Genomic DNA, 27,215 nt, shown 5'->3' on the forward strand with positions numbered 1-27,215 from the left:
AACACGTGCTTAGCAGAGCACAAGCCATAGTTAAGCACGGGTCTTAGTGCATTAGTTTTGCAATGCAGTATTCTTCTAGGCCTTTTGTGAGTATTGAGACAGGCAATATTTTTCTCCTAATGTCTGGGCATGCAGATTAGTTCTCTGTCTTTTAGGACAGGAAACTGGAGGGAATCAGTCTTACCCTCACCTTCCCAGTGAACTATGCTTTGTTTTGTAAAATTAACAGGTAAGCAACCATAAATAATCCCATTACTCGTGCTATCACTGTGCAGTCCTGCTAAGTTTGAGGATATTTTTCAGCGTCTGTAAATGTGGATGATTGCTTTTGGGAAGGTATTTAACATTCAACCTCTATTTTTCCCTGGTAATGAGTTCTCTGGCCTAGTAAGCTAATGTGTTAAAGAGTATTTGCTGTTAATTCACTTGTTTTGCTTCTTATCTTCTGTCTTTCAGATGCAGTGACTAGCCTTGTTCTTCATCTGTTGATAGGCTTACAGTCCTGGACAGGACCTCTGTCATCACCCCTGTGATCTTGCCCGAAGGCAGGATCAGCTGTATTTGCTCCTTTGGGCTGGTGATTGTCTAACTAGTTCCTAACACCTTCAATAAGCCAGACCTTGCAGGCTAAACTGTTGTATTTCATTACAGTCTGAAAATGTTGTCCTTATCGGTCTTGCTGAAACTTAATCCCTTTACTGCTTGTACTTGGCGTGTTTGAAGCGTATCGCATTGTCATCTCTCCTTCGAATTAATGGAAGCATTTACCCTAGCCTCTCCCAACATTTTTTTAGAATCTCTGGTCTAATCTTCCTCATTGCTTATCATTCTCTGGATTCCCCATTTCATTTCCCTATTTTTCATGTGTGATGCTCAGAAGTGAGAATGATATTTTAACTAATCTTTTACAGTCTTGCATTTTAGAACAAAAGTATTTGCAGATGCTTCTGTATAGAGATCCTATGTGACACTCACTCAAATTTTTTTTAAGGCAGAGGCAGTTTTAGTCGCAAATTGCTCATTGGGTCTTTAATGGAAGTATATTTCAGCTTTGCTATTTTCATCCTCTAATCAAACTTCCAGTGTGATGAGTCCAGTCTTACGTTTCCTTTATAAGCAGGACCACTGCAGATTTTTCAGTCAGTTTCATGTGCTGCTGCCATAGAAATCCAATTCTGTTTCTTCTAAAATGAGGATATCAGAACTGACTTTGTATCATTTGCTGTCAATTTAATAATATCTTAATACTCTCAGTCGTTGCCACTCCTTCACAATGGTAATCAATCGCTTTATTTATCTTCAATCTTTAATCCACCGTGAACAGGAACTGTAAAATCCAGGGTTTTGTTTTGTTTTTTTCTTGCAGTGCTTGTATTTAGCCTGGAAACTAGCAGTAATAGTTTGAATTACTCTCTTTTACATATATTACACTTCTCAAAGTTCCCCTTTTATCTTTATTGGGAAGAATTGAGTTCATGATTGGAATTTCTCTAGTATCTTCTAGTATCTTCTTCCCTTCACCTAAGTAATTAGGTTATGTTATGTTCACATGTTACTGTTCTACTCCTAGACTAGTGTTTTTACCTTTTCAAAGGAGTTTTGAACATAACATAAAGTAAGCACAAAACATAGATTTTTTTTTTTTTTTGAGGAGGAATAGATTGAAGGTTTCCCAGCTTCTTGATCTTTCAGATCGAAGTGAGTCTTGTTCAAAAGCAGCTTGCCTTTTCCTATTTGTTTTACATTACGTGCTTTTCACCATGAACTGCACCAGTTCTTTTTTGATTCACATTTCTTAAATCTCAATTTTATATTTTCTGATCTGAGGCCCAGGCAAGCACAACACATGGGAAACAATCAAAATGTTAATGTAATTTTCAATTACTTTAAGCCCAGCCCTAGTGCACTCTTCCTAGAGAATGACCTTCATTTTTGTCCCTGCAGGGAAGAAATCTTCCTTAGGCAACTATAGGGCATAATATGCTACTGTTTTTTAAGCAGAATTCCCCATTGATTTCTTCAGGGAGTTCCACTTAAAATGCGACATCACGGCAGAGCTCAGTCTCGTTACATATATCAAATGGAAGGATGCAGTTCACATACATTTTTGAATCCTGTGTCTAAGCGGCAGTGGCCACTAGAGGGAATGAGAGATCTCAGACGTTTACATTTCAAAAGAAACATTTTTTCCTCTGGTTGTTTTTAGATTAATCTCTAAGAAATAACTGCTAATCTATATTAGCTCTTTTTTTAATTATAAAAAAATAAATTATGTGCATAAATGTTAGTGATTCTTATCTTCACTGTGTCTTTTCTAGCTCTTGAACAAAAATCAGGTTGGTCGCAAAAAAAGATTTGCAAATCATCAGTACAAAAATTAAAAATATCAGGGATTGTGGTTAAAGAGAGATGTGTTTCTTCTGCCCCTCTGAGAGCTCTAGAGCTACTGGCAAGATACTGGATTAGTCTTGCAAACTGTCGGGGCCTTCACTTTCAGTACTGTCAGACTGTTTATGCCAGCTACTAATGACTACAGAAGAGTAGGCATTTTATGTTACTGAAAAATCTAAATTGCATTCCAGACAGGTTGACACTGATGCTTCAAATTGTAGGTTTGCAAGATGGTAATTCCTAATCTCAATAGAAAAGAGATGTCAGATTCAGTTTTACTAAGGGACTGATTGTACTTTGCATTTTAACTCTAGAATGCTCCAGAAACAATCCACTCTTTTTGGCTTTAAATGTTATTTTTGATTCACTTTTTTTCTGTCTGTGTAAGTAAACATAGTGTACATAGCAAATGTGTTCCTTTAAGTTTCTAGTTACCCATTCTCTGTAAGCATGACTTAATCTTACACAACCTCAGTATTTTCTCTGTCTTGGCTGTCATTAATCCTGAATATGCATCAGGAACTGAGCATGAGGGTGTTTGAAAGAGATTGGTGCTCCCAGAAATGGGGACTTCCTTTGTGGAGGAATAAAAAAAAAGGCATTTTCTGTATTACTACAAGATTCACTCAAGTCTCTGTGGTTCTTTGATTGAAGAAACTGGGGGGGAAAACTAGGAATGTTAGAGTAATTTAATGTTTTCCATATATTACCACATAAGGTAACAGAAGCAGTAGTAGAAATGGCAAGATAGTGTGAAGTTTGTCCTTCCCATATCCAGAATGCTATTGGGTTAAGTGGTTTAGGATCCTAAAAATAAATAAATTTTAAAAAATCTGATGTTATGTTCTACAACATTTGTTGAGGTTCATATAAGTTCTAGTCCCATGTGCTCCAAAGGATAGACATCCTAAATGTGTAATACAGCTAGTTGTAAAAAAAAAAAGTTGTAATACAACAAGCCAAATTGTTTAAATATCCCTTTTGAAGGGGGAGGAGGAGTCATATTGGTGAGAAAATCCTAATAATGAGAGCTTTTGGGGTGTTTTGATAGCAGCTAGTGTAATCATGAAAAGTGGTGAGCATGCTGTTATAGCCTTTTCAAGATGGATAATGTTACACTTAAAAAGAGGCTTAGGATGAATTTACTGATAAAGCAAGCTTTTGTAAGGTCTTCTGTATATACAGTACTTACTGGCACTCAACCAAATTATCTAAAAGAAATATGTGCATGCCCTAAAAGAAATAACTTCAGGCTGTCTTATGACTTTCAGAATACATACTAATTTAAAAAGAATAGATCTTGGTATCTTTTGTCCTGAAATAACTGGCCTAACCTCAGTATTTGTACAGCACATATTTGGATCACTTGCGAATATTAACATGATCCAAATTGTTACCCTGTGCAAACATTTACTAAGGCAATATGAGGTAGAGTCTGTAGTTTGATGAAACTTAAAATGCCAATTAAAAGTGATGACTTATTTAATGCCAACAGGCCATACCCTGCAGTGCTCACTCAAGCAAAATTCTAATTGACTCCAGTGGGAAGTTTGCTGAAGTGAGAATGGTGGAGAGAGGAAGAGGCATAAGCAAAGGCACAACCTCAAATATTACTCCAGGCGTCATAAGGGGCAGCATCTTGTATGCCCTGGCACCAGCAAGGAGCCTGTCTTGCTTGCAGAGAAAGGCAGAGAAATCCCTGTTCTTTCAGTCTATCTGGAGCTTCCTGCAATTGTAGCTCACTTTAGGGAATATTTTTGGTGGAAGCTGGCTGTTCATTGAAAACTGCAGGTTTAATAACAAATAACTCATGAGCTTCTATGTGTTTTCACAAATGGACATGGGATGATAAAATGGAGGGTAGAAGGGGAGATGGCATTATAAAAGTACCCACAAAAGTAAAACTTTACAAGAATCTGTTTGGTTTTTTGTTTGTTTGGGTTTTTTTTAATGAACTAGAAACAAGATACCTCAAGAAAACAAAGCTGCAAACAAAAAAATGTGATTTCCATCTCTCTTAGGCTTTATTTATGCTCTTCTGGTTCTCCATGTCCTGCTTCCAGAAGTCAGAACAGCCTCTGCATTTCATTGTGAGTTAGTAAGGTATAAGCAATGTCATCCAAGTGATCTGTTTGCTGTCCTCTGTCCATTGTTTGACAAGTACTTTGATGTGCTTTTTGAACTGCAAATAAACTATCTGTGGAAGATTTTGGTTGCTACTACTTGAGATGTGTTCACTAGGCAGACAAGTTGGAAGGTTTTTCTCTGGCTTTGTCACTGGAGTTATTCCTAAATGCTTTTGACAGTACCAAAAACCCTAGAGAGCAGACCTGATTGATTACTATTGACTGACAGATTAGTTGGTTTGTTTGGGTTTTTGCAGGTAGTAAGTTACTCTCTATTCAGTGTGCTCCTATAAATTACAATGGCTTAGTTACCTTTATTTTTAATAATGTTTTAATTTAGTATGCTTCTTGTACCACTTTACTTCTGCTGCATTTAAGTCAGCAGAACAACTTTATTGCAGACCAGTACACATGAAGAGCTATGTGGTAAGATGTTAAAAATAGTAAGAAATACTTCTAGAAGTTCTGAAACCTAAGACATGACAACTTAATAGACTTGAATTTTAATATCTACATATTTTTAAATGATAAAAGCTTAAACGTGGACATTTGTAATGGATTATGTAGCTGTTTAGTAGTCTTTGTTTTATGTTCTGCACTTTGTCCCCAGAAAACAGAAGTAGCTTAAGTATAAGGGAGAAATGAAAGTTGAGTTTATACGATCCTCTTGAAGACCTTTGCCATTTATTGTCAGAAATACTAGGTTTTTCTACTCATTTACTGTATCATTGTGATCAAATTATGTCTTGCTCAAATTTACCATCTTTTTGACTTTATTTTTAATTTTTTAAAATTCTTGAATTTTGCTAATTATCCTGTGAGATAAGCAGGTGATCTATTTAGGGAATAAAAAACTGCTTTTTGCATGCAGCTGCTGTTCCCACAGTGGAGATGTCAGCTGTTGCCTTGGTGGTAGAGGATTTAACCAGGGGGCATGGGCATGTCAAAGGGACAGGAAAGCCCATGTTCAATGCAGGTTCATTTTTTTAACACTTCCTGATCTCCATACAAGAGGAAAATTGGCAACTCTTCATTGGAATGCTGAGCATTAAGTTTAGAGAAGGAGAAAACATAAATAACATCTCTGTTTTTAGAGATGACATCTCCACCCCTGTGATATCTTTCTAGCACAGAGTGTTGAAGCTATCTGAAACTCATTTAGCTTTGATAAATGTTGGGGGTTTTCCTCCTCTTTGTGATCCTGTTTCTTAAATGACAGATATTTTAGAGGAGTGTTCAGTTGATTTAGAGCTCTTTAATCAATGCCATCTAAAACTATGCTGAAATCACTGGAAATTTTTGGAATGGATTTTGACATCAGAAGTGCTGTATTTTGCAAGAGTTGTACTCAAGTAAGACTTTGTGCTAGATCACTGCTAAAAATGAGAAATGTGCAGTTACCATAATTATTTTTTTTGTAGTGGTGTGACACTCCATTGTCATTCTCCATTGTGACTGTGACAGTTGTCACACTGCCATAGATCACAGTAACAGCAATAAATAAACTGGGCAATAACCCTGTGTAGATTGTGCTTAAAATCCTGATGTACCCCTGCTCCCAGTTGCTTTAAATGGTGCCATCTATTATGCAAATCTGTAGCATTTAGCTGATTTTAGTATTTAATGTGCTTAAAAGCTAGTAATATTTTGAAAGTATGTCTAATTCTGTTATATTTAGCTAAATTGTTAATTAGTAATTTATTTTTCTGTCAATAGGCTTTTTGAATAAAGCGGTAGTTTGGTCTTGTTTTTCTTTTTTGCTTGTGATAGGAAATTTCCATTGACTATTGAAAATATTCTCCAAGTCATGAGAGATCCTGCTTATGTTCTTTCATAAGAAGAGGTTGGTTTTGAATTTCACAGTGTGATGAAATTCAGCACCATCAATACACTGCACAAAAACACAGTGCCTTACTGATCACTGAAAATGAGAATCCCACCTCATGTGGAAATTTAAGTTCTCTTCAGCATGTGAACAGACTCTCACCAACAGTTAGTAGTACTCTTATTCAGTGGTTCCTTATCAAATGCCTTCTACCAAATAACTGCATGTCATCCAAAAAAAGGGAAATGGCAAGGCAGTAATTGCATATAGGCCTAGGATTTAATGTGGTGGTGGTGGTGTTTTTGTTCTGTTGTGTGTATCTTCTAACATGAAGTTGTTAGGAGAGCTGACAGCTATTTAGGTGGCTCATAATAAGAGAATGTTTCATGTAACAGCTCTGGTTTTGTAGATCAATTTTTCTATTGAATTTTTGCATTCTGTATCTGAAAATTTAATTTATTGTATCAAAACCTGATTTAAGTAGACTTACAATTCAGGGCTGACTTTGATCTGTCTCTGACTAAAAAATGGAACAGCTTTATCTTTCTATCATTTTATTTTGCAGAAGTGTAATAGCTTCAAGTGCTTAAAAACCACAGTGATTTAAATATTCTCTTTCTCCTTACCTTTTTTGTTGGTTTCTGTAACTTAACAGTGCAGGTGAAATGATGAAAACTGTGCAGACTTAAAATTTTTAATGGTTGATTGTAAACTTGAGTGAAGTTTAAAAAATTGTGTGAGATTTTTTGCCTTTGGCTGTAGCCTTTATTAGTTTCAGTTGATTTCCACTCGTGCTTTTTGTGGAAGTTGTGTTTTGAATGCACATTTAAATACTTAACCATGTGCATGGGTGTCTGCAGGGCAGGTGACTGCTGCAGTCCTTCTGCTGACGTTAGAGGCCTCTGGTGATCCTAAAATCAAAGCCATTCAGAACTGTTCAGTTTTCCAGGGCAGGAGCAGATGTTTCTGGGGCTAAACTGTACCCACTTAAAGCGTGATGATTGGCCAATATTTTATAAACATTTTTGTTCCCCTTAAGGTTTGCTTCTTTGTAAATATCTTATGTGTGGCCCTTATAGAAGATGTACTTGTTAACAAAAATGGCTTTAAATGAGTTTGTTCTCCTGAAAGGCTGCCTGTTTCCAAGACCTATGCCAACTGAAACATGCCCTACTAATTATGACTGTAGGGAGACCAAGCAAATAAAAGACTGAACTGTGCTTGTGGCAGTCATTCATTGCACAAGAGGACACACATGGAATTTATTCTATTATTACTTTCACAGCTTGGACACTGGTGACTTTTCTCTTTTGCTTTGGTTGTGCACTCTTCCTGTTTGAGCTGTCCTATTGAGCATCCTTTTATGTTTCTTAGAGATTGTAAGTGTTTGTTTTCTAGATTTGTTCAGTTTAAGGAATAATAATTATATTTACTTTGTAGTAACTGTGCCATCTAATCCATATTAAACAGTGCAACTATACATGTAGACTAGTTTCCAAGGAAACCTCATCCCCTCTCCTGCCCCTGAACCCCTCGTGGACCTTGAGAAAGTGGTGTCTTAGTTTAATCACACCCTATTTTTGCCATCCTAATCCTGAACTCGTATTTCCAACAAAATTACAGCTTTTTAAATGTTTGCAGTGTTGTTGTGAAGTTTATCATGCACCAAATGATTGAAGATACGTAAATGGTATTGGAACAAATTACTGCCTTCATTATGACAGACAGCAGATGAGTACATTACACTACTTAGTCTCAGACTCTAACTAAAATACTGTGATTGTTTTCCATCTAGTAATTCTGTAATTACTCTTTCTTTATGTTCACAGTAAGAAGTAAAACAGCATTTTTTTAGTCTCTTTAAATGGCACAATCAATATAAATCTTGTGCATTGTTGGGAAGATGATAAATTATTTCATTTATGTTCCCATTGAGTAGAATGGTGGTTTAGTTGGGTAAAATTTGGCAAAGATACTCTCCTATTGTTTTGATTCTGTTGCAAGATTTCATGAGGTAAATTTCAAGAAGTTGAGCGTATTTACTGGAGCGCTGGTAGGATCTAAACTTGTAATTTGAGGAGTGTCAATTACACCCATACTTGGATCACTAGGTACCTGCTTTGGCTTACAGGTTAAGGAAGAGAAAAACGAATGACTCAGTTAAAGATAGGATTGACCAAGGTTTGGATTTGTGTGTGTGGAATTCTCCCTCCAAGGTGTACAAAGACCAGAACATGCTGCTGCAGTTTCACACCTTCCAGAGCAGTGTCTGTCCATCATCGTTCAGCTTGCTTCCTGTCTCCAGGCTTTCCAGCTGTGTTGTTTTGCTGCATGTGCTGGGTTGATTTTCTGGTGATCAGATGGAGTGAGGGAGGTGGTCTGCTCTGTGTTCTTTGCTATGTGGACCAAATTCAGATTAATTTTATCTCAACTGCAAATCAGAAAGTTTTGTCTACTGTACTGCCGTCTAAGAGAGCCAATAAAAACATTGTGTCTAGACAACTTCTATATTTCATTGATTTGAAAAAGGCATAAAGTTAGTGCCTTTTAGTAACTAAAGTTAGTCTGAATTGGGAGCTGTGAAATAAAGAATTAGGAAAAGAAGTTTTATCAGATATTTTCATATTTCTGACAAGGCGTTTGGACTTACCAGCATGTGCTGTGGCAAAATGTCAGAATTTTATATGTGAGGGATCAGACACTTTGTGCAGACAAGTATTTGGTGACATACTGCTGGTATTTTTTATTTTATCTGTGCTTTGCTTTGGAAGGAGCTCTCAGTGAAGTTACACATCCACGCGCAGATCCAGGCACAGAGGCTGCCTGAAGCAGTTGGATCTGTGACTGCTTGTGCCCCTTGGTGCATGGGCTCTCTGGGCTGTGTTCCTGCTGGAGCCAGCTGCTGGGGATGCAAGTGTGGGAGGATCTGGGGAAGAAGGGGATGCTGCTCTCCTGGGATGCTGAAATGATCCCATGCCATCCAAAGAAGAGTGTTTTCTTAGAGGTGTTGTTGAGGAGAAACTGGTACTCAATGTAAGCACGTCCTGTACAGACCACAGAATGTATCTGAGAAATGCCACATCTTTGCTCACAGTTTTCAGAAGTCTGGTAAAGTCAAACACACTTCTCCAAGGACTCTTTGCCATTGCTTTGAATTACTCCTAAGGAAATTACTTAAAGGGCTTGGAAAACTGAGGTGGTAAGGAATGTAGGGCAGAAATAATTGATCCCTTTGGTTTATTAGGTTGTGTCCCTGTTGTGGAAGTTTTGTCAATAACAATAACACTGTAGAGATGTCTGTCTGCTGTTAGTCTCTAGCTAGATCAAACATTTCATGGGGTTCTAGCCATGTGATATCTCCCTGAAGAAGGTGATGTATTATTTAATTTGTAACTAAGTTCTGGGACATCTTGAAGAAAAGTGTTGTTATTTATCTTTGCTACTGCAGGCAAAAGTTCACTGGTTATGTACAGCACTAGCTTGAGTTTGTGGAAATTGGGCTTGCGTACAGTTGATAATGATTTTGGAATATTTTCAGAGCAGAATTAAACAATTAACTTTTAAATTTGATTTGAAAGCATAGTGTGTGTGAAGGAAACCTTTGAGTATGGCGTTTACTGAGTTTGTGCTTGTAGTTCTTACAGAGTGATTTGATTTGTATTTCATAATATTTTAAAAATGTATTTGCTTTTAGATACCAGCCTAGCACAAGAAAAATATTTCCTCAGTTGGTACCAACACTCCCACTTTTTTCTCTAGGGGTAATAAGGATCTGTTTGCCTGGAGCCAATGCTGAGGTGTGTTACCTCACAATTAGTGAGCAGACTTTCTCAGGGTTACTCTTTACAACTGTTTGGATGCTGGAGAATTAAACAGATTCTATGTTGACATTTAAAATGTTTCGGCACCCCATACAAAAATCTGTTGCTGCAATTGGTATGCTGGCTTTTCTGCATTAGTCACATTGTGCAAAGTAGTTTCTGACGGTTTCTTTTAGTAACCTTCATATGGTAAATTAAACCCTGAGTTCTGAGTATCTGATTGTACTGACCTTCACTTCAAGGAGGTTTTTTATTTAAGCTTCCAGCCTTCCATCAGACAGAAACATGATCGCCAATAAAAATAAAATAAACACCTAGTCCTGCACCCTCTGCTTACTTGAACAGAAGTGTTCATAAACGTATAGCTCTTCGTTGGGCAAATACAGGCACCCTGCCGACTACATTTACATTTTAAAATTTACTGCAGTGAGGGTCATTCCAATTCAAAAGAGAGTATTGGGTAGATGAGTTGGCAGGCAGAATGACTGTAGTGTTTAAAGGAGCTCTGCCAAGAATTGGCTGAAAAATGTTTGTTGTCTGGTTGCACCTATTGGAATGAGAAGGGAGAGGAGACTTTTGGATTTATTACAATAAAATATATAAAACTCCCTTAGTCAGTGAAGAAACTGCCATATTCTAGCATGTAGTTCCTTGTGATCTCTGCATTGAAAATGTTAATGAAGTGAGAAGAAGTTTGATGACTAATAGCAATCAAGGAGAAAGTGTCTAATGAGTGATGTAGCCATGAATGACAGTTACTTTGATAGCTCCTCTATGAAAGTTCCAAAATGCTTGTCCTGAAATCCTGGTTCAGTGTAGGCCTTACAGCACATTCAAAATATGCTGTGAATAGGTCAGGACAATGTGAAGGAGAATCACGCTGGAAATCAGGAGATCCAAATCTAGTGAGAGAGCTGGGAGTTTATTTCTCTCACCTTCAATCATGCAATCATGGGATGCCAGTGTTTGTACCAAGATGTTTGTCTCTTCATCTTATGGCAGGTGGGCTCCAGTGAGCAACACAGGCTCAGTATATCTGGTTCTTCATCAGAGCAGTTGAGGAATGGAGCCTCTGGCCCAATATTTGTATGACGCTTGTAACAGGAACGCAGAAAAACCCTTTGAGCTGTGTGCAGCTCAGATCTTACTTGTAGGAAGTAGAGACTGGAGGTAATTATTTACATTTGTTTCAGATTAGCTGTTCCCTGCCCTTCCTAAAAGAGAATATTTCCCTGTTTTTTTCTTTTATACAGCCATCTATTGTATTTATTCTTCCACTTTCTAAATGGAAAAGAACAGTAGGAAGGAAAGGAAAACCTTTTGAATGTAAACCTGCAAACATGGCTAAGGAGTGCACTCTCTTCTTATAACTCATGGTCTATATCCAGATTAATCAAAGGGACCCTGGGGGTAAAATTCAAGGCTCTTTCAGACTACAGAAGATGGTGTTGGTCCAGAGGTGAAAAACCTCCCCAGAAATTTCCCTGCCGCAGCCCTCTGCCACTTACAGTAAAGGAGATTTAGTTCTAATCTGGCACTGTGTGATTTGTTTTGTACTTAATGAGAATTTAGCCTCACATTTTGCCCTGGTTCAGGGATATTTCTATGGTTGTACTAGCAAAATACAAAGCATAGTATTAAATTTTTAGTCAGGAGGATTGTTTTTTATTTATTAAAACAAGGTAGGACATATTTGTGAAAAGAGAAGATAAAACCCATATTTTCTTAGCTGTATTGTCCAATCCTCAGGATTTTTATGCTTGAAACAGTTGCACATTAATACCTGGCAGTAAATACTAAATCCATGAGTGGTGACTGGCAGATTAAGCACTAGGGATTCCAGTGGAGATTAGACCACACGTTTTAAAAATGTAGATGTCAGTACTATTTCATGTCACAGTGCCGAGTTTAGCTGCCTAATGTTTTGCATATAAACAGGAGCTATTATATCATCCTTTTCTTTATTTTTCTTTTTTTTTCCTTGTTTTTTGGTGTCCCATTTTCTCATTCTAGTTGCTTCACAGTGGTGCTTTTGGCACTGTTATCCTCACAGAGATCAAGTGATAACTGGTGCAGCACAAGCATGAAAGGCAGTATAAGGCTGTGAGCCCACTACATGAGTTAGGCAGGTGGTCTTCTGGTTGAATCTGAGAGAGGAGGAAAAAGAGCTGGAGGATTTGAGAGGGAGTTGAAGTCAGGAAATTCAGTGGCAGAATAAAAGTAGGGAAACAGAGATGGAAAGACTAAATGAGACATGGCTTTGGGAAAGTTGTGTCATACGGATGTGATACTTTTCAGAGCTCCCACCTTTCACCTGAGTTGCTCACAGTTTGCTAGGTAATGTGTTTATGTGCTAATATCAGATGCACTTTGAGTGTATGCTTATGAATCCATGTAAAGTAAATAAAAGTCAAAAGTATTTCTGGCCTTGAAGCCTTAAAATCAACGTGGGGAGTCGTGAGTTGGGTGCATAAATAAACCCTGCAAAGTGAGAGAATGGATTCACCTTCACCAGCTAAGAGTGCAGCCAGTTCTAAGCAGAACTGTCCACATGTAACATCACCACCACTCACTGGTGTTTCAGGATCTGCTGAACAGGAGCAAATGCTGATAAAAGGTCCAGTAATGTTATCAACAGTCCTATTGTGTTGCATACATGCCATTAGTGACTCTTGTTAGCTTTCACTGCACTCCAGGGATGGAACAGTGCCCTAGGGAGACAGTGGCCTTGCATCACTGTTTAAGGAGAAATTGTCTCCTTCTCTCAAAATAACTGTTTTGCTCCATTTTTGTCAGATGTTCTTTAATCTGTACATACTGGAGGTGTACAATTAAAGGTTCCTTGGCCTGTTTCTTTCCCCCAGTGAACCCTGAAAGAAACTACCTTTTATTATGTAGAACTCTGCATTTATGTGATGATTATATTCTATTTCATATGTCACGCTTTCTGATACTTGCCTGCCAGGAATGAATTCCTCTTCTGCACTCTACCTGTATTTCTTATGTATTTTGACTTTGGTGAAGTCAGGGTTCCTTGGGAGCATCCAAACCAGGTTGTAGCTGACATCTGGATATGAAATAGGTCAGGTCAGTGTAATCTCCAGGAAGCTGATGCAGAGAATTCCCTTGCCTCTCTCGGCAGTGATTTGCTTTCAGACCTGTGATCATTCAGGTTTTTTCTCTGGCTTAGCCTGGCTGGAGCTCTGGGAGTGTTTTATCTTTGTGCTGCAGAGGTGTGGTTTGGCTTTTGGAACGGTCTGGACTTCCTTTTGCTCATTAGCTCCTGGCCATTGCAAAGGCTTTGTGTAACACTGGTGCTTTGGCTTTTTCTGGTCTGTATTTACAGTAGGCTAAGTATTTCACTCCTAAATTGAAGTACATAACTTTCAGCTTTATGTGAGTTATTTGGGTGAGACACAGTTGTATATGATATAGAGGTCAGACTGGATCAGAGGTCAGAAAGGATGTGTGCCTTGCTATGCAGGAGGAATTACCATTTTACAAGTCCACTCTCAGCCGTCAGGTAGCTGAAATTAGGATTAGTCTCCCTCAAGTCTCCCTTATGCTCAATCCTTACCATGAGCTCAAGGACAAAGTTAATGTTTTCCCTGTGCTATCTCCAGATTGAGATGTCTTCAAAGAATTATTCTTCCTGACTGCAAAGGAGAACAACTCTTCCAGTGACTTAACCAAAAATATCTGCCAGCCAAGGGAGTAATTAGCAACCAAAGAGTTTGAAAAAGCTATTTAACCTTTTCAAACAGAAGACCATGTCTTACTCCACATTGCTTCTGAAGTTGGACTTTTTTTTTCTTCTAGCACTGCATAAACAATTTTCATTGGTTAGGAACCAAATTGCTTCCAAGGGAGGTGGATCCTCAAACACTGCAGTACTGTTGAAGGGATAGGAAGCACAATAATTTCAAGTTCTGCTGTGTTAAAGCTCTCAGACCTAGTCAACTCCTATAGTTGTGCAGGAGCTGGAGGACTTTTTGGAATCTGCTCTCCTTAAGCTCATGCTTCTGCCTAAACTAGTTTGGGTTCATTCGGGAAGTGTGGTAAGGGGATTCTTTTTCTTTACCTGGCCTTCCCAGACTCAAGGTTTCTTGCATTAAAAAAAAAAAAAAAAAATATTATAAAAGAGCTTTGAAAGAAGACTCTAAATTTTTCCACATGTGGATGCAGTATGTATTTAATCTACTACTTAAAAAGTGGTATTTTACACTAGATAGCTCTAGTGCTATGAGCACATTCTTGGGACACAGCCAGACGTCCTGGTTTCCCTGCAACATTTACAAATGCACGGAGGAGATCTCTGCATGATTAATTCTGGTTTTATCCAAGGCAATGAAGTCCATTTTCATGTAAATCTTCTGTATTAGTATTCTTTAATAATTAGTCAGAGATGTGAACATAACTGTGCTGACTGATGAGTAATAAACTGTAGCTGCTTAAGGAAAAGACACGTGAGTCAGCAGGGACTGAAATGGGACCTCAGGCATGCAAAGCATCCTCTGTGTAGCTCAAGGGAGGGGGGGTAGCAGCAGTGAGCTGTGACCACCAACTCCTGCCAGCAGCAGAGGATGGAACTGTGCCTGCAGGGCCCTGCTGCAGAGCCAGGTGCGGTGACACACTGATTGACAAGGCCCTTCCCGCTGGACCCTGGCTGGAGCTGGATCACTGCTGTAGTGTTCCATCAGTGCAGTGATACTCTCCTGCTGGGACACCATCTCTTGAGAACCTGTCCTACCCTTCTGATTCATCTGAAGCGGCACAGCTGAAAAAAACATGCCATTCATTTTGTCTTAATTACACTTTGAAAATTTGTCTGTATATTTATATAATAAACGCAAGTCAAGCAAAGGTGAAAGAAATGGTGCTTTAATGGCAGAAAACCTATCAGATTTTGAAGGTGTTAACCTTTCACAGTTAAATTTATGTTGGGAACTGCTAGTGACCTCAATTTTTCTTTTTTTTCTTAAGTCTGAATCTTTCTTAGAGTGAAAAACAAAAAAAAATTCTTGATAGAATAGTATTTTAGAAAAAAATTACCAGTTTCTGTTGTGGTCATCTGATCACGTCTCAAGAGCATATTATGTCCTCTTCAGCATTCTGAGTTATCACTTGGTTTGTTATGAATAAATTTACATGGCTCTTTAGGTGAAATATATCACAGCCCTCTGCAATTTCTTTAAGAATAAGTTAACATCTGCTAAACAGATTTGCTCTGCAATTTGCCTTGAATGACTGTCTTCAAATGTGGCTGAAGTTAGGCCTAATAATCAGCTGAAGTTAATGCTGATGTTCAACATAACCATGGAATCATAGAGTCATTAAGGCTGGATAAGACTTTTCAAGGTCATTGAGTCCAGCCTTTAGCCGATCATTGCCATGTCAATGGGATCATGGCACTCACTGCCCCATCCCTTTGTTTCTTGAACACCTCCATGACCTTAAACAAAGGAATGTAATTTATATGTATTTTTCTCCTCATTTTTGACTCCTGGTTTTGCTGCTTGTCAGTGTTAGGGTAATTTTACAATGTCTGACCATTTAGCCAGCAATCTGGAAGGCTTTTTCTGCATTGTGTTAATGTCTTTCCTTGTGCTTAGAGTGGATACCATTGTGTGAGTTACATTTGTTCACTGGGCTCAGGTATCTTTTGTTGACTGAGGTCTGTGAGGCGTTCATTGTTCGTATTACAGAAGACGTGTGAATTAATGTTTAGAGAATTTCTTGTCTCAGTGATAATTTCTCACTGAGATTCAGCTTCCACCATATCTAATTGTGCTTTGTGCCAGTACCTCATAGCTCAGGTATGCAGGGAGGGAAGGTCTTTCTGTTCTTGGGAACTTGTATTATTGGGAAAGAGCCTCATCCTAGGAAGGTGCTGGATGTAAGCCTGAGTAAACTCAGTTGTACTGGATGGCAAGTCAGTTACGTATACCTCAGTCTTTTTTCTTGACTCTTTTTTTAAAGCAGCTCTCTGGTGATTTATGATCTTTTCACTAGAGTGGTTTCCTGTCCTTGAACCAAACTTTTCACATGCAATTACTACTACAAGACATTTCTTTTCAATCAGGTGTGTATTTTTCCTCTGGTGATAGTGACCTTCACACACTAGGTACTGACTGTCCCTTTTATAAGAATGATCCTTCAAGCACCATCTCACTGGCCTCATGTTATGTGATTTTCTTTTTATTCACGTACTGCTTCAAGGTGGGATGATTGGTAATAAGCTTCATGCTACCTCTCATGGCTGTATCAAGTTAAAAGAGACATATTCAGGTCGAATCTTTATTTTGCATCAGCCTCATGTCTCATAAGAACACTTAGCTTGTTTTAGCATTGCCAGGAGCAGCCATCCACTTGTTTTAACTGAAGGCACTGATTTGGTTGTCTCTACTTTGTGAAACTTCACTCTCTGAGTTTATTCTTTGGTGCTTTTGTATATAATTATAATCTGTGTACTTCCTTGAGTTTTATGACTGTTTAATTCAGTTTGTCTCACAATTGCTTTACATTATTTTCTTGAATAATTCTGAGGGAATTTGCATGATGTAGTACATTTGATTGTTTGAACTTTGTGCATGTGTGTCTCTTGCTCTACACCTAGTGTTGTCTTTGCTCTGCAAACAGGCCATTGCATTAATGTTACTCATGCAAAATGCTTTTTCCCAAGCCATTGATCCCTGTTCCTCCCTGCCTCAATATGTTATTTGCTTGTCTGGAAGCTGAGATACAATTATTATCTGTACCACAGTTAGTGCAAATGACCCCTTATGCTAACTATTGCATTACTGTCTTGGGTATTGTTCTTCCTGATTTCCACACTTCTTTGTATTAAGTTTATCTATGTTTTGTACTTCAGCATTTGCTTTTTCCTTGTTTTCTTACCTTCTGAGGTTCTGCATGAGTGACCTCCAAGCCTGTACCACACGTCATCTCTGGATGTGGTATTGCTCACTAGTTTTGCATGTATCTGTACATATTTATAGTAGAGTTCCTGAGTATTCTTACTTGTTTCTTATATTTGTATTTCCCCTTATTAATCTATTGCTAGTGTTAGTTTATCTATATAAGATTTCATAATAGCGTGGCGTCGCCATTTCACACAGCTTGGCAACTGACCAGTCTGCTTTTTCTCTAAATGCATTATTACGCTTTCTTGGTATATGACAGAAATTATGGATTGAAAATGCTTCTAGAATTCTGTGTAGGTGTTCCTGGTTTGTGCTGAAAAATCCAAATGCTGTTTGCTGCCTGTGGCAGCCATTGCCCATTACAGATGGTAATGTGACTGCTTTTATTTGAGTTCTCTCTGTCAAACTTCACTGCAATTTTTCATTGTGATCAGAAGAGTTTCCAGTTTCTAACTAAATTCCTTTCATGTCAGTCTGCTCAGGGACAGGTCTCTGGTCAACTGTCATGATTGCTGTTTGTTCTTTGTGTGTGTGCAGGAGGGAGACTCAGTATTTTTAGCTTCTGAAATCAGGTATCTGAAGAAGCTAATTCCTTTCTGTCACCAAGTTCACTGCAGGAGAATAAATGGGGATGCAGCCAAGGAGTCTTACAGGAACTCTTTGCCTGTTTCTGTATTTCCCTATTTCCTCAAGCACTTTTAAAATGGAGAGCTGTCTAGATGTTGCCTCATATATGAATATGCCATAAAATCATAGCAGAATAATCATAAAACAGCAAGTTTGAGAAACTATTACTTTCCTGTTGGGTTTGGCTTTTTTTTTTTCTCTTCAGTTAATTCATCTGAAAATGAATTGGGCAGAGACCGGTTACCTCATTAATGAATACTTGCATAATCCTTGGGAACTTGTGAATGAAAACCTTGATTGAACTTCAGAATTGGTGAGAGTGATGGCCATCTTTGTTCATGCTCGTTTTCCTTGCTGCAGCTGCACGTGGTTTTCCCTCCTCACCTGTACTTCAGCACTTTCTTCTTTGCACGTAACAGTCTCACCAGCTTGGATTTTAAAAAAGAATATGAATACCTTGCTTGGTTAGACCAATTGTCCATGAAGCCCATAGCTTTGTTCCAATAGCAGCAGCATTCCTCAGCATCCACCATCACTGACTTTGGGATCCTGGAGATACATTCCCTGCCCTTTATCATGTGTTAATGGACAGACTTTGCAAGAATTTCTTCTTTGCTGTACAGTATAGTGGTTGAAGCTTATCACTATTGAACTGCTGTTAGCCTGAGCACCTTCTCTTTAATGATCTGCTTTCTTTTGCATTTGATAAAATTTGCAGTGCTCTCATATTTATGACCACTGAGTATTTTAAAAGTCAAATCTTCTGCTCCTGCTGGTTATCTATAATGCTGATATCCCACTTGAAAATACTGATACTGATTCTGCAGAAGTGCTGGAACATGATGTCTATGTGCTGATCTCCAGAAAGGTCCAAGGTTTCCCAAGGAATTCACCTGAGTGAAAAGCTGTTCGGGTGTCTCCTTACTGTCAGCCTTACTCAGTTGCCTGATCCTCATTGTGCTCCACTGAGAGGGCTGAGCTGCATGGATCCTCCCCTGATTGTGGTCATGGGCAAAATTGGGAACAGAAGAGATGTTGTTTCTATTAAAAGTTTACTTTGTAACCTTTGGCTTGTTTTGAAATTTAAGTTAATTATTTTTGAAAATAATTTCTTGTCTTAATTAAGTGCTCACCTTAGAGCTCACCTCAGATGTTTCTTCTTTTTTTCTGTTAAAAAAGAATTGGTTGAATTATGCTGTGATTTCCATCTTGGCAGTATCATCACAGAATCTTAATTGATCAGAGATGAGCTTTTTCTCCTCTTCTGGAAATAGATCAAATTTGTTTTAATCAAGTAAATTCAATTTCATGGTTCCTCTTTTTGGTCTTGGGAGCAGTTTCCATTAACTCAAGTTTGTCTAAACTCTGTGGTTCCCTAGGGCACATACATGACCTTCTGTGTTAGAATTCCTCTTGTGACTAACCCTAGGAGTCTGCCTTGGCCTGAACCTGTTTGTGAAAAAGTCTCTTCTGAATTCTGTGAGTGGTCTGGGTATCATGATTTTCTGCCCTTCTAGATACATATCCCTCTCATTTTAAATAATATCTTCAATGGTGGGTTGGCTATAAACTGAAATTAGCTTCTCTCTCACTGAAAATCTGTTCTTTAACCCAAGCTTTTAAAGTAAATATCTGTGTTTTGTACAGATGTCTTTGTTAAAAAGCCTTATTGATGCAGCTGCAAAATTTGCACATAGGTGGAAGCATGTAAATATCTTCAATAATTCTGCATTTGTCCCACTACATGTACATGAAGAACTGTATTTTAAATATGTTATTGTAATGCTGTGAATTGTAAAGTGGAGCTTTCTAGTAATCTCATTATGCTGAGGCTTTATCCATCTAAACTGAGGTGCTGCTAAAAACCTTACAACCTTAAGAAGCTAATTAAGGACAAGAACCTCTTGGTCTTGAAATAAAGATCAAGAAGCACAGTGCTTGTCCCAGGGAGCTTAACAGCAAACTTCATGAACATAATTCCAATAAAAAATGGAGGTACACGATAAAGTCACAATATGAATTTCCTGGAAAAACTCTCTTCAGAGGTATACAAATATTTCAAAGAGGAGGAAGTCTGTAATACATTTACTCTGGGTTTTTTTAGTTGGTTTTGGGGGGTTTGTTTAGTATTGTTTTGCTTGATAGAGAAGAAGAGTATTTTATGTCTACTAAAGAATATTCGTTGGGCTTAGTCACCTTGTCCCGTGCAAGCATTTAATATTGAAGACATTATTTTCAGGTTTGGTCTGTAGTCAGATGAGTTACACACTCTCACATCCCAAAGGATGCTGGCATAGGCAGGCTTTGGTTTGTACAAATGCCATTGTGTGCCATTGTTTGTACAAATGCCATTGTGTGCATGAACCTTGAAAACTGCAGGTTTGGGGTTTTTTTGTTAAAATTTCCACGAATAAAGGTAATCTCTGGAATTCTGACAGAAGAGCCAAAGGGGAGGCCAAGCATGGCCAAAAGGATCTTACTATGATTGGAAGCTGCCAAGATCTGGCTCATCTTAATTTTTAGGGCTGAGGAGTGGGTTGGAGTGGTTGAAGGGTGGTGTTTGTTGCTGTTTGACCTCAAAACAATTAAAAGCTTTGGAGAAACTTAGAAAATCAATTTTGGCAACTTTTTGGGAGCGTTTGAAATAAACAAATCTTTAGCAGCTGTTTGAGGGAAAAATCATCAAAACTGGAACAGTAGGGACCCAAATTAGTTTGCAGTGATGTGCACACAACACAGAAATGTGCTTTGGAAATGTTACATAGGAAGTGGATAGCTTTAGGACACCTAAGCTTTCATTCTTGAGAGGGGAGAGTCAAAGATGATCCCCCATCTGTTGGCCCAAGGATTACAACTGCAGTGATTATTTGCAGAAATATTCTGCAGTAGCAGCCGAGTTCTATTGATTATTTCTCACACATGTACTGTGGATTTGGAGAGCAAGATGAGCAAATCCTTGTTTTTCTTCTCAGCAGAAATGTCAGGGAACAAACATTGGCTACCTTTACCAGAATTTCTGCTAGCTAAAATAAAAAGCTTTAAGGGAATTGGAAAGCTCTATAACTAACTAAAAGGAAATGTTAGTGGGTTTGTGTGTTTTAAATAAGGCTTGTTTTATAGTCATTATGTATGCTTGTGCACCAGTACAACTTTTTTTCTGAAAATTGCACATAACAAAGTTGAAATTGTGTTCAAACAACATTATTCTGGTTTTATGTTTTATTGCCCTTCCACTTTCCTCTACTGTTACTCACACTGCAATGAAAGACATTATATTACTTAATTTATGGTATGTAACTGAGGTGTTCATGGTGTGGAAGTTAAAGGTGATTCTAGAACTGATTTTTAGATCATCATCTTTATTATTTCGAGCCGTTTGTCTACAGTAGTGGACAATAGCACATTAGAAAATGATTCATAATTTTTCTTCAAAGTTTAAGAAAAGTATTTAGTGCTTTTTCATCAATTAGCAGCAGGAGAGCAAATTATAGTTATATTAAACTGTGCATGCTATATAAATCACAAATCTTGTTAGCAAAGAATTAACATCATAACTGGTAATTTAAAAATTGCCTTTAGCTCTGAATAAGGATTGGCTGTGTACATATTTTAATGGTCTTGAAGAAATAAAAATAGATCTCTCTAGAAGAGAGCCTTTCTGGTGGTAGTGAAATTAACTATCTGCTCTTTTATGAAGTAGCAGTGTCTGTCTTAGTTGTGTAATGGCAATGTGCTATAGAAAGGACTGGCTATCTTTTCCTTCATTCATGGTACTGATTCTAGATTAAAACAAAAAAAAAAAGTGTTTTTTTAAATAATGGCAAGATTGGATTGTATCACCAAAGTACATAGACATCTAGTTTTCTCACTTTTGTTGGCTGTTCAGGTACAGATGCATGAAAACTGCATGACTTCTCTGGTGTGGATTAATAATAAGGAAGAAAAGGAGACTTTTTTTTTTTTTTTTCCCTCCAGCATATCAAATATGTTTGGTGTGTTTCTGAGACAACAGACAAATTGCAGAGTTGCACGCTCCAAGACTTTCCTCCTGCTGGCTAATGAAGTAGAACAAGACATAGAAGAAAAATACACCTTTTTTATTGGTTTGCTGTATCTCATTAATTATCTTGTACATTCTTTCACTGTACTGACAACCTCAAAATGGAGCCTATGCAAACAGTAAAATGTGGTTTGCAGTGTATGTGGGGTTCTGGGGGTTTTGTTTTTTTGAATTTGTTGTTTTTCCTGGGAGGGTAGGACAGTAGTAGCATTGTGCATATCATTAGTATAAATTACAAACAGCCCACTTAGAGTGATGACATTCCATTCTGATATTCCCTTTGTAGGTATACTCAGTCAGTCTTATTTTCTTGCTGGCCTCATGTCCATCCTTGTCTGCTCCTCACAATGGATGGAAAATACTATATGAAGAACACCTTTACCTTCAAAAATGGTTTATTTTAGTGTGAGTGTTAGCATGTTGTATCCTCTTTTATCTAGATCGGTTCATGCTCTTTTACTTGGGTCAGTTCATGTTCTTACATACTTTGAGGTCTTCAAAAGCATTTTAAGACTGTCCTCCCTCACTGCTACTGGTAGCTTTGGTTCGAGAGAAATATGTTATGCAAGTATTTTGCTGCTCTTTTGTAATAATGCTGATAATTACTTAAAGACTTTTCCCAATTTGTTGCAGTTAGGCTTGATCAAAGACTGATATAAACAGACATTATGGCTGGGCACTTGTGTTTATTAATCTCTTATAGCTTAGAGGACTCAATTAGAAGAGAAGAACACATAATGATTGTGTGCAATGCAGAAGAATAAACCAAATAATTTCCACAACCTCTTTAATTTTTAAGATACTTTCCATTTGGTTAACAGATGTGTTCTGTGTTCTTCAAGCTATTTCCCATTCTGTTTATAAATTTTTAATGTTTCTGTAAGCCACAATGTGTAGGAATTAGATGCAAAATTCAAATTCATGTTCTGGATGGCTTTAAAGGAACAACTGCTATTTTTCACGTCTCTCTTTTTGTTGTTTTCACTCTACCTGTTTGTTTTGTCATTTGGAAGGTGTTTAATGCAGCCTTTGGAGGGATGAGAGATAGCTGTGAAGAAAGATTAACCTTACAGTGCCTTGGACCTGTTTTCTTTGTCAGCGATAAAGAGGTCCATAACAGACTATTCCTGCTAGAATTTGTGAGGTTTAGTGGGAGACAACGAAAGGAAAAAAAATCTCCCTGATATTGTATCGGTCCCAGACAGCCATAATGTGCTGCACAGGGTGTATGGTATTCCAGAGCAGAAACTATATTCTTAATAGATCATTTGAGGAAAAAATATATATTTAAAATAAATTTTTATGTTATGCTGAGCATTTTCCTGTATTCGTGGCTGTGATGTATAAAGTCAGCTCTTGGTGTGAACTTGTGGGACCCAGTAGAGTTTTCCTGAAGCAGCATACAAGAAAAAACTGGCAGTGTTGGAAAAGATATAGATTCTTAAACTTCTAAAGTAAGTGGATTTTGAATACTAAATTAGGTTGGAACAGGATTATCCTGATATAATTTTGACATATTCTGTAAAAAATGTTTAAAAATATATTTTCAGTTGGGGAAGTTGTATTTAAATATACCTTTTTCTATTGCTACCTATTGTTGTGATAGCTCACGGTCTGTGATGCCCTTTTGCTCCTCCCTGGCCTGCAGCAGGATTTCAGTGTTCTGTCCCCACATTCCCTGGGCGTGCAGACTCTCGTGCTGAGCACCAAGGTGGGATGTGTAGGAGGCAGTTGCAACGTCTTCTGCAAAGTGACATGGAGGGGTTTATTTGTTTTTTTGGGGGAGGCAGAGGAGGGGGACAATTAGTGTGAAACTGTTCTGGCCTGTGCTGTACCTGTTTTGTATGAATTTGTTCTCTTTGCTGTCTGTTGCATTCGACACAAAGATGTATCTACTACAAAAATTTGAGATCCCCACCAACTAAGAATTCCACAAGCACCACTGATCCTAGAATATACTGAACTGTGATTATCACACTGTTTAATAGTAAACACTTTGGACCAAAAATACAAAGTTGCCTAACTCACAGAGACGTAAATGGAACTTTAGTGTTAAGATATTTTTTTTGGGTTGGGGTACTTTTCTTTGCTAGACAGCAAGTGCATAACTTCTATTTTTGTTACTTTTTTACTTTTAAATGTCAGAGCAAATGTTGATAAAGGATCCTCATTCATATTTTTTCTTCAATTTTTTTCCCCCTGAAAATCTCAGCTCTAGATCACTTCTAAAATACCATCAGCATTGCGTTCCCAAGAGTGCCTCATCTTTTGGTCCACCTCTTGTATTTTGTTTTCAGTTGATAACAAGACCCAAAGCTGAGCACAGGACGTAGCCCTGCATCCCTCCTCTGGGGTGCTGCCCAGGGCTTGCAGGAGGTCTGAGGTGTCATCTCACAGCCCAGCGAGGGCAGTGCTGGAGTGCAGCCTGTGAGCTGCCTGGGGTCCCTCCTGAGCAGCATCAGCTTGGCTCAGAAGTGGTCAGATCACGTTGATTTTCTTTTCCAAGTTTCTCACCTTTCAGTGTGTGACTGTTCCTAGAACATCTAATGATGTGGAGCATGATTGATGAGCCCTCACAAGAACCATATTCCTGTGATGTAGATGATGAGAGGAGATTTCTTTATCGGCTTTCTAACTTCATCTACGAGTTCATGACACAGAGCTGCACTATTGGGGTATGGTCTTTTTTACTTAATTTTTTCCCTTTTTATTTTTTTCTTGAGCAGAGGTATCTTTGTGTGGTTGTGGCTTTTTTTCATGTTTTTTTGATTGTTTATTTTAATCCAGTCGTACTACCTTAAGGGGAAGTGAATTGGAGGTGGTTGAATAAGTCGAATAAAGTGATTTGAGAACTGCTAGAAAACATGGAGGAAGTGTCTTTTGCTTCTTTGTGAGTCATCATTCTTTCAAGGCACCTGTGCTTATGTGTTTTTATTCAGACATATGATTTCTTTTGAACCACTTCATAATTAAATTTACTGACAGCATCAGCCACAATAATAGGTTGACCTTGCAGATCATCAATCCCATAATCCCATAATAAAAAACCAAGGCGAGGAAGTTTAAATGATACTGGTGAGGACAGACTGGCACTGGCAGTTTTTGGTTACTGGTCTGCAGCTTGGGCTCTTTGTCCCTTCTGAAGAACACTTGCATGGAAGTTACCCAGTGATCCTTTGTTCTAAAAAACCTTGTTTAATTCTACTGAAGGTTAATAAAGCCTTTTCTATTTGCTGAGTTAAAAAAAAAGAAAAGGGGAAAAAAAGGAAGGCATAACGGATGACTTTATTGGTACACATATATTATAGCTGCTTTGACATTTATGTTTTCCATACTGATAGATGAATGATTTCTGTGCAAGTAAATCAATTGCACCAGAAGGAGTAGCGCCAGAAGTCTCCCTGGTCTAAAACAACAGAGGTTTTGAAATATTTTGAAATGCAATTTAACATGTTTCTCTTCTAGAAGAGTTCAGTAGAGTTTTTTGCTCCTAAAAAACATTACAATTTTGCAGCCTGGTGTTTAATGTAAACATTCATTCAAATTTCAAGGACCTGCTGACCTTACTTCTGAAGAGTAAAGTAAGAAATTCACTGATTTTCTTTCCACCTATTTAGTGTTCCCTTCTTTTTTAATCCCACTTTCTTCTGCCTAATTCTGAATATTGTAATCCAGACTTAACTTCAAGATTCAGTCAAATTATTGTAACTTGTAATGTTTTTCTGCGGGCAGATAGCAATCATTTGTTTTTCTTATCATAGTTGTTTTCTTAGGTAATGCATGTTTAAAAATATTTTCTTGCAATCATTTAGAAAATGAGAAGGGAAATTGTGTAGAAAGAATGTTCTAAGAATAATAAAGATCTTAGAAATAATTAGGTAATTCAGTGATTAATTTCATGATTGGCAGTCAGGAAAAAACATTAGTATGTGTTATGACAGAGTTTGTAGGAAAGGTATTTAAAGAGATTTTGAAAAATCTGTACTAGTACTTTTGATGAAAAATTCTGCCTTCACACCATAATTTGAATAGCAAAACATTTACTTGGTTTTGCTGGCCCCCTGTGGATTCCCAGATGATTATTCTATCTTCCCTAACTGTGAAGCTGTATGAAATGCTAATATTACAGCAACAATCTACTGTTACAAAATAGCAGTGACTAATATGTAAACTCAAGTGTACAGTGAATTTATAGAATGCATCAGTCTTAAATCTGTAAGCTCCATATGGTCTTTGGGGAATCTGTCCTGTGAGACAACAGTGGAGTTAAACTGTAAAAATACCTAAAGCCCTGAGGTTCCTCTTCTTCTGTCCTGACCCAGGTGCTGAATTTGGAACAGCTCTTCTCAGAATGATGTAATATTTCTGCTTTGGGAAGGTCTGTACTGAACGATGGGGTGATACAGGTGTCTAATGCCACTTCACATGTTCTGGGACAGAAAAAACACGTGTAGGCATGACATAGCCTTGGAAAGTCAGCCAGACACCAAGGCTTGTGAAATGGTGGTGGACACATGTTCAGGTAGCTGATGTTCAGCTGTTTTGTCTGGAGTATTATTCAGAACAAAGATTGTTAATGGGAAGTAGCCGACCAAAACATCGAAACAGATCAGTCAGCTTTGGTGCAGTTGTAACAAGAGGCAGTGCTGATCTGAGAAGATGAAAACCAGATTTTGATGCCTTCTCTGGGTGGGGAAAGGAAAGGCTGAAAGGACAGAGAAGGGCCTTTAGTAATTATTTTAAAAAGAGGCATTTTCTTCATTGAAGTGGTTTTTTATTCACCTTTACTTAAGGTTTCTTGTATCAAAGCGTAGCTATGGAAGGAAAATGCCCAGAAATCAGTAGGAGTTCTGCTGATTTCAAGGAAGAAAGCTTTGATCACTAGTTATTAACTACCCATCTAGAAGAAGTCTGTCCCTTGCTCTAACCTGTGTGCCCTCATGAAGTATCTTTCATTGCCTCTGTTCCCATAAAACTGGAGGCTTTCAGATGAGACATTTACATTTCTCTATATAGAACTGACATCTCTGTGACTCCTTTCCTTCAGGTAATGTTTGTTCTGGCATCTTTTTGCTCTGCTTTCTCCCACAGTGTGCTGGTTTGGGGCTCTGGGAGGCTAGTTTCTCTGTTCCAGAGATGGCTGCATTTCAATATGCTGTGAGAATATAGGCACTAAAGCAGTCGGGGTAAAGATAAATAAATCATAAATTAATGTATATTATTCATGTTGTTCTCTTGGAAGACTGCTCAATGATGCAAAGTTCTACTAGTGAAAATCTGCAGTGTTGAAGATTGTGAGAATATCTGAATATCTGGCTTGCACAGTAAAGTATGGGTTTTTAAATAACTATTTTCCACACTAGCTAAATGTTACCAATCAGGGAAGTGACATAAAAAAATGATTCTTAAGCTAATGCTCTTTACAGTTTTCCCATGCCTTCT

At 37.9% G+C, this 27,215-nt stretch overlaps 1 protein-coding gene across 5 annotated transcripts in view; it reads left to right on the forward strand.

Annotated features, from left to right (window-relative positions):
* The window catches only part of ST6GALNAC3 (ST6 N-acetylgalactosaminide alpha-2,6-sialyltransferase 3), a 220,681-nt gene that overhangs the window by 36,653 nt on the left and 156,813 nt on the right, over nucleotides 1–27,215 (forward strand). Inside the window, exon 2 of one of the 5 annotated variants that reach the window (XM_038145005.1) lies at nucleotides 4,413–4,481. The exons of the other annotated variants lie outside the window; for them this stretch is intronic. Coding sequence (XP_038000933.1) covers nucleotides 4,413–4,481 — 69 coding nt within the window. The remainder of the gene's footprint in view (nucleotides 1–4,412; nucleotides 4,482–27,215) is intronic. 5 annotated transcript variants of the gene reach the window in all.

This window comes from Motacilla alba, chromosome 8, assembly GCF_015832195.1.
Source record: "Motacilla alba alba isolate MOTALB_02 chromosome 8, Motacilla_alba_V1.0_pri, whole genome shotgun sequence".
In the NCBI taxonomy this organism is placed as follows: Eukaryota; Metazoa; Chordata; class Aves; order Passeriformes; family Motacillidae; genus Motacilla; species Motacilla alba.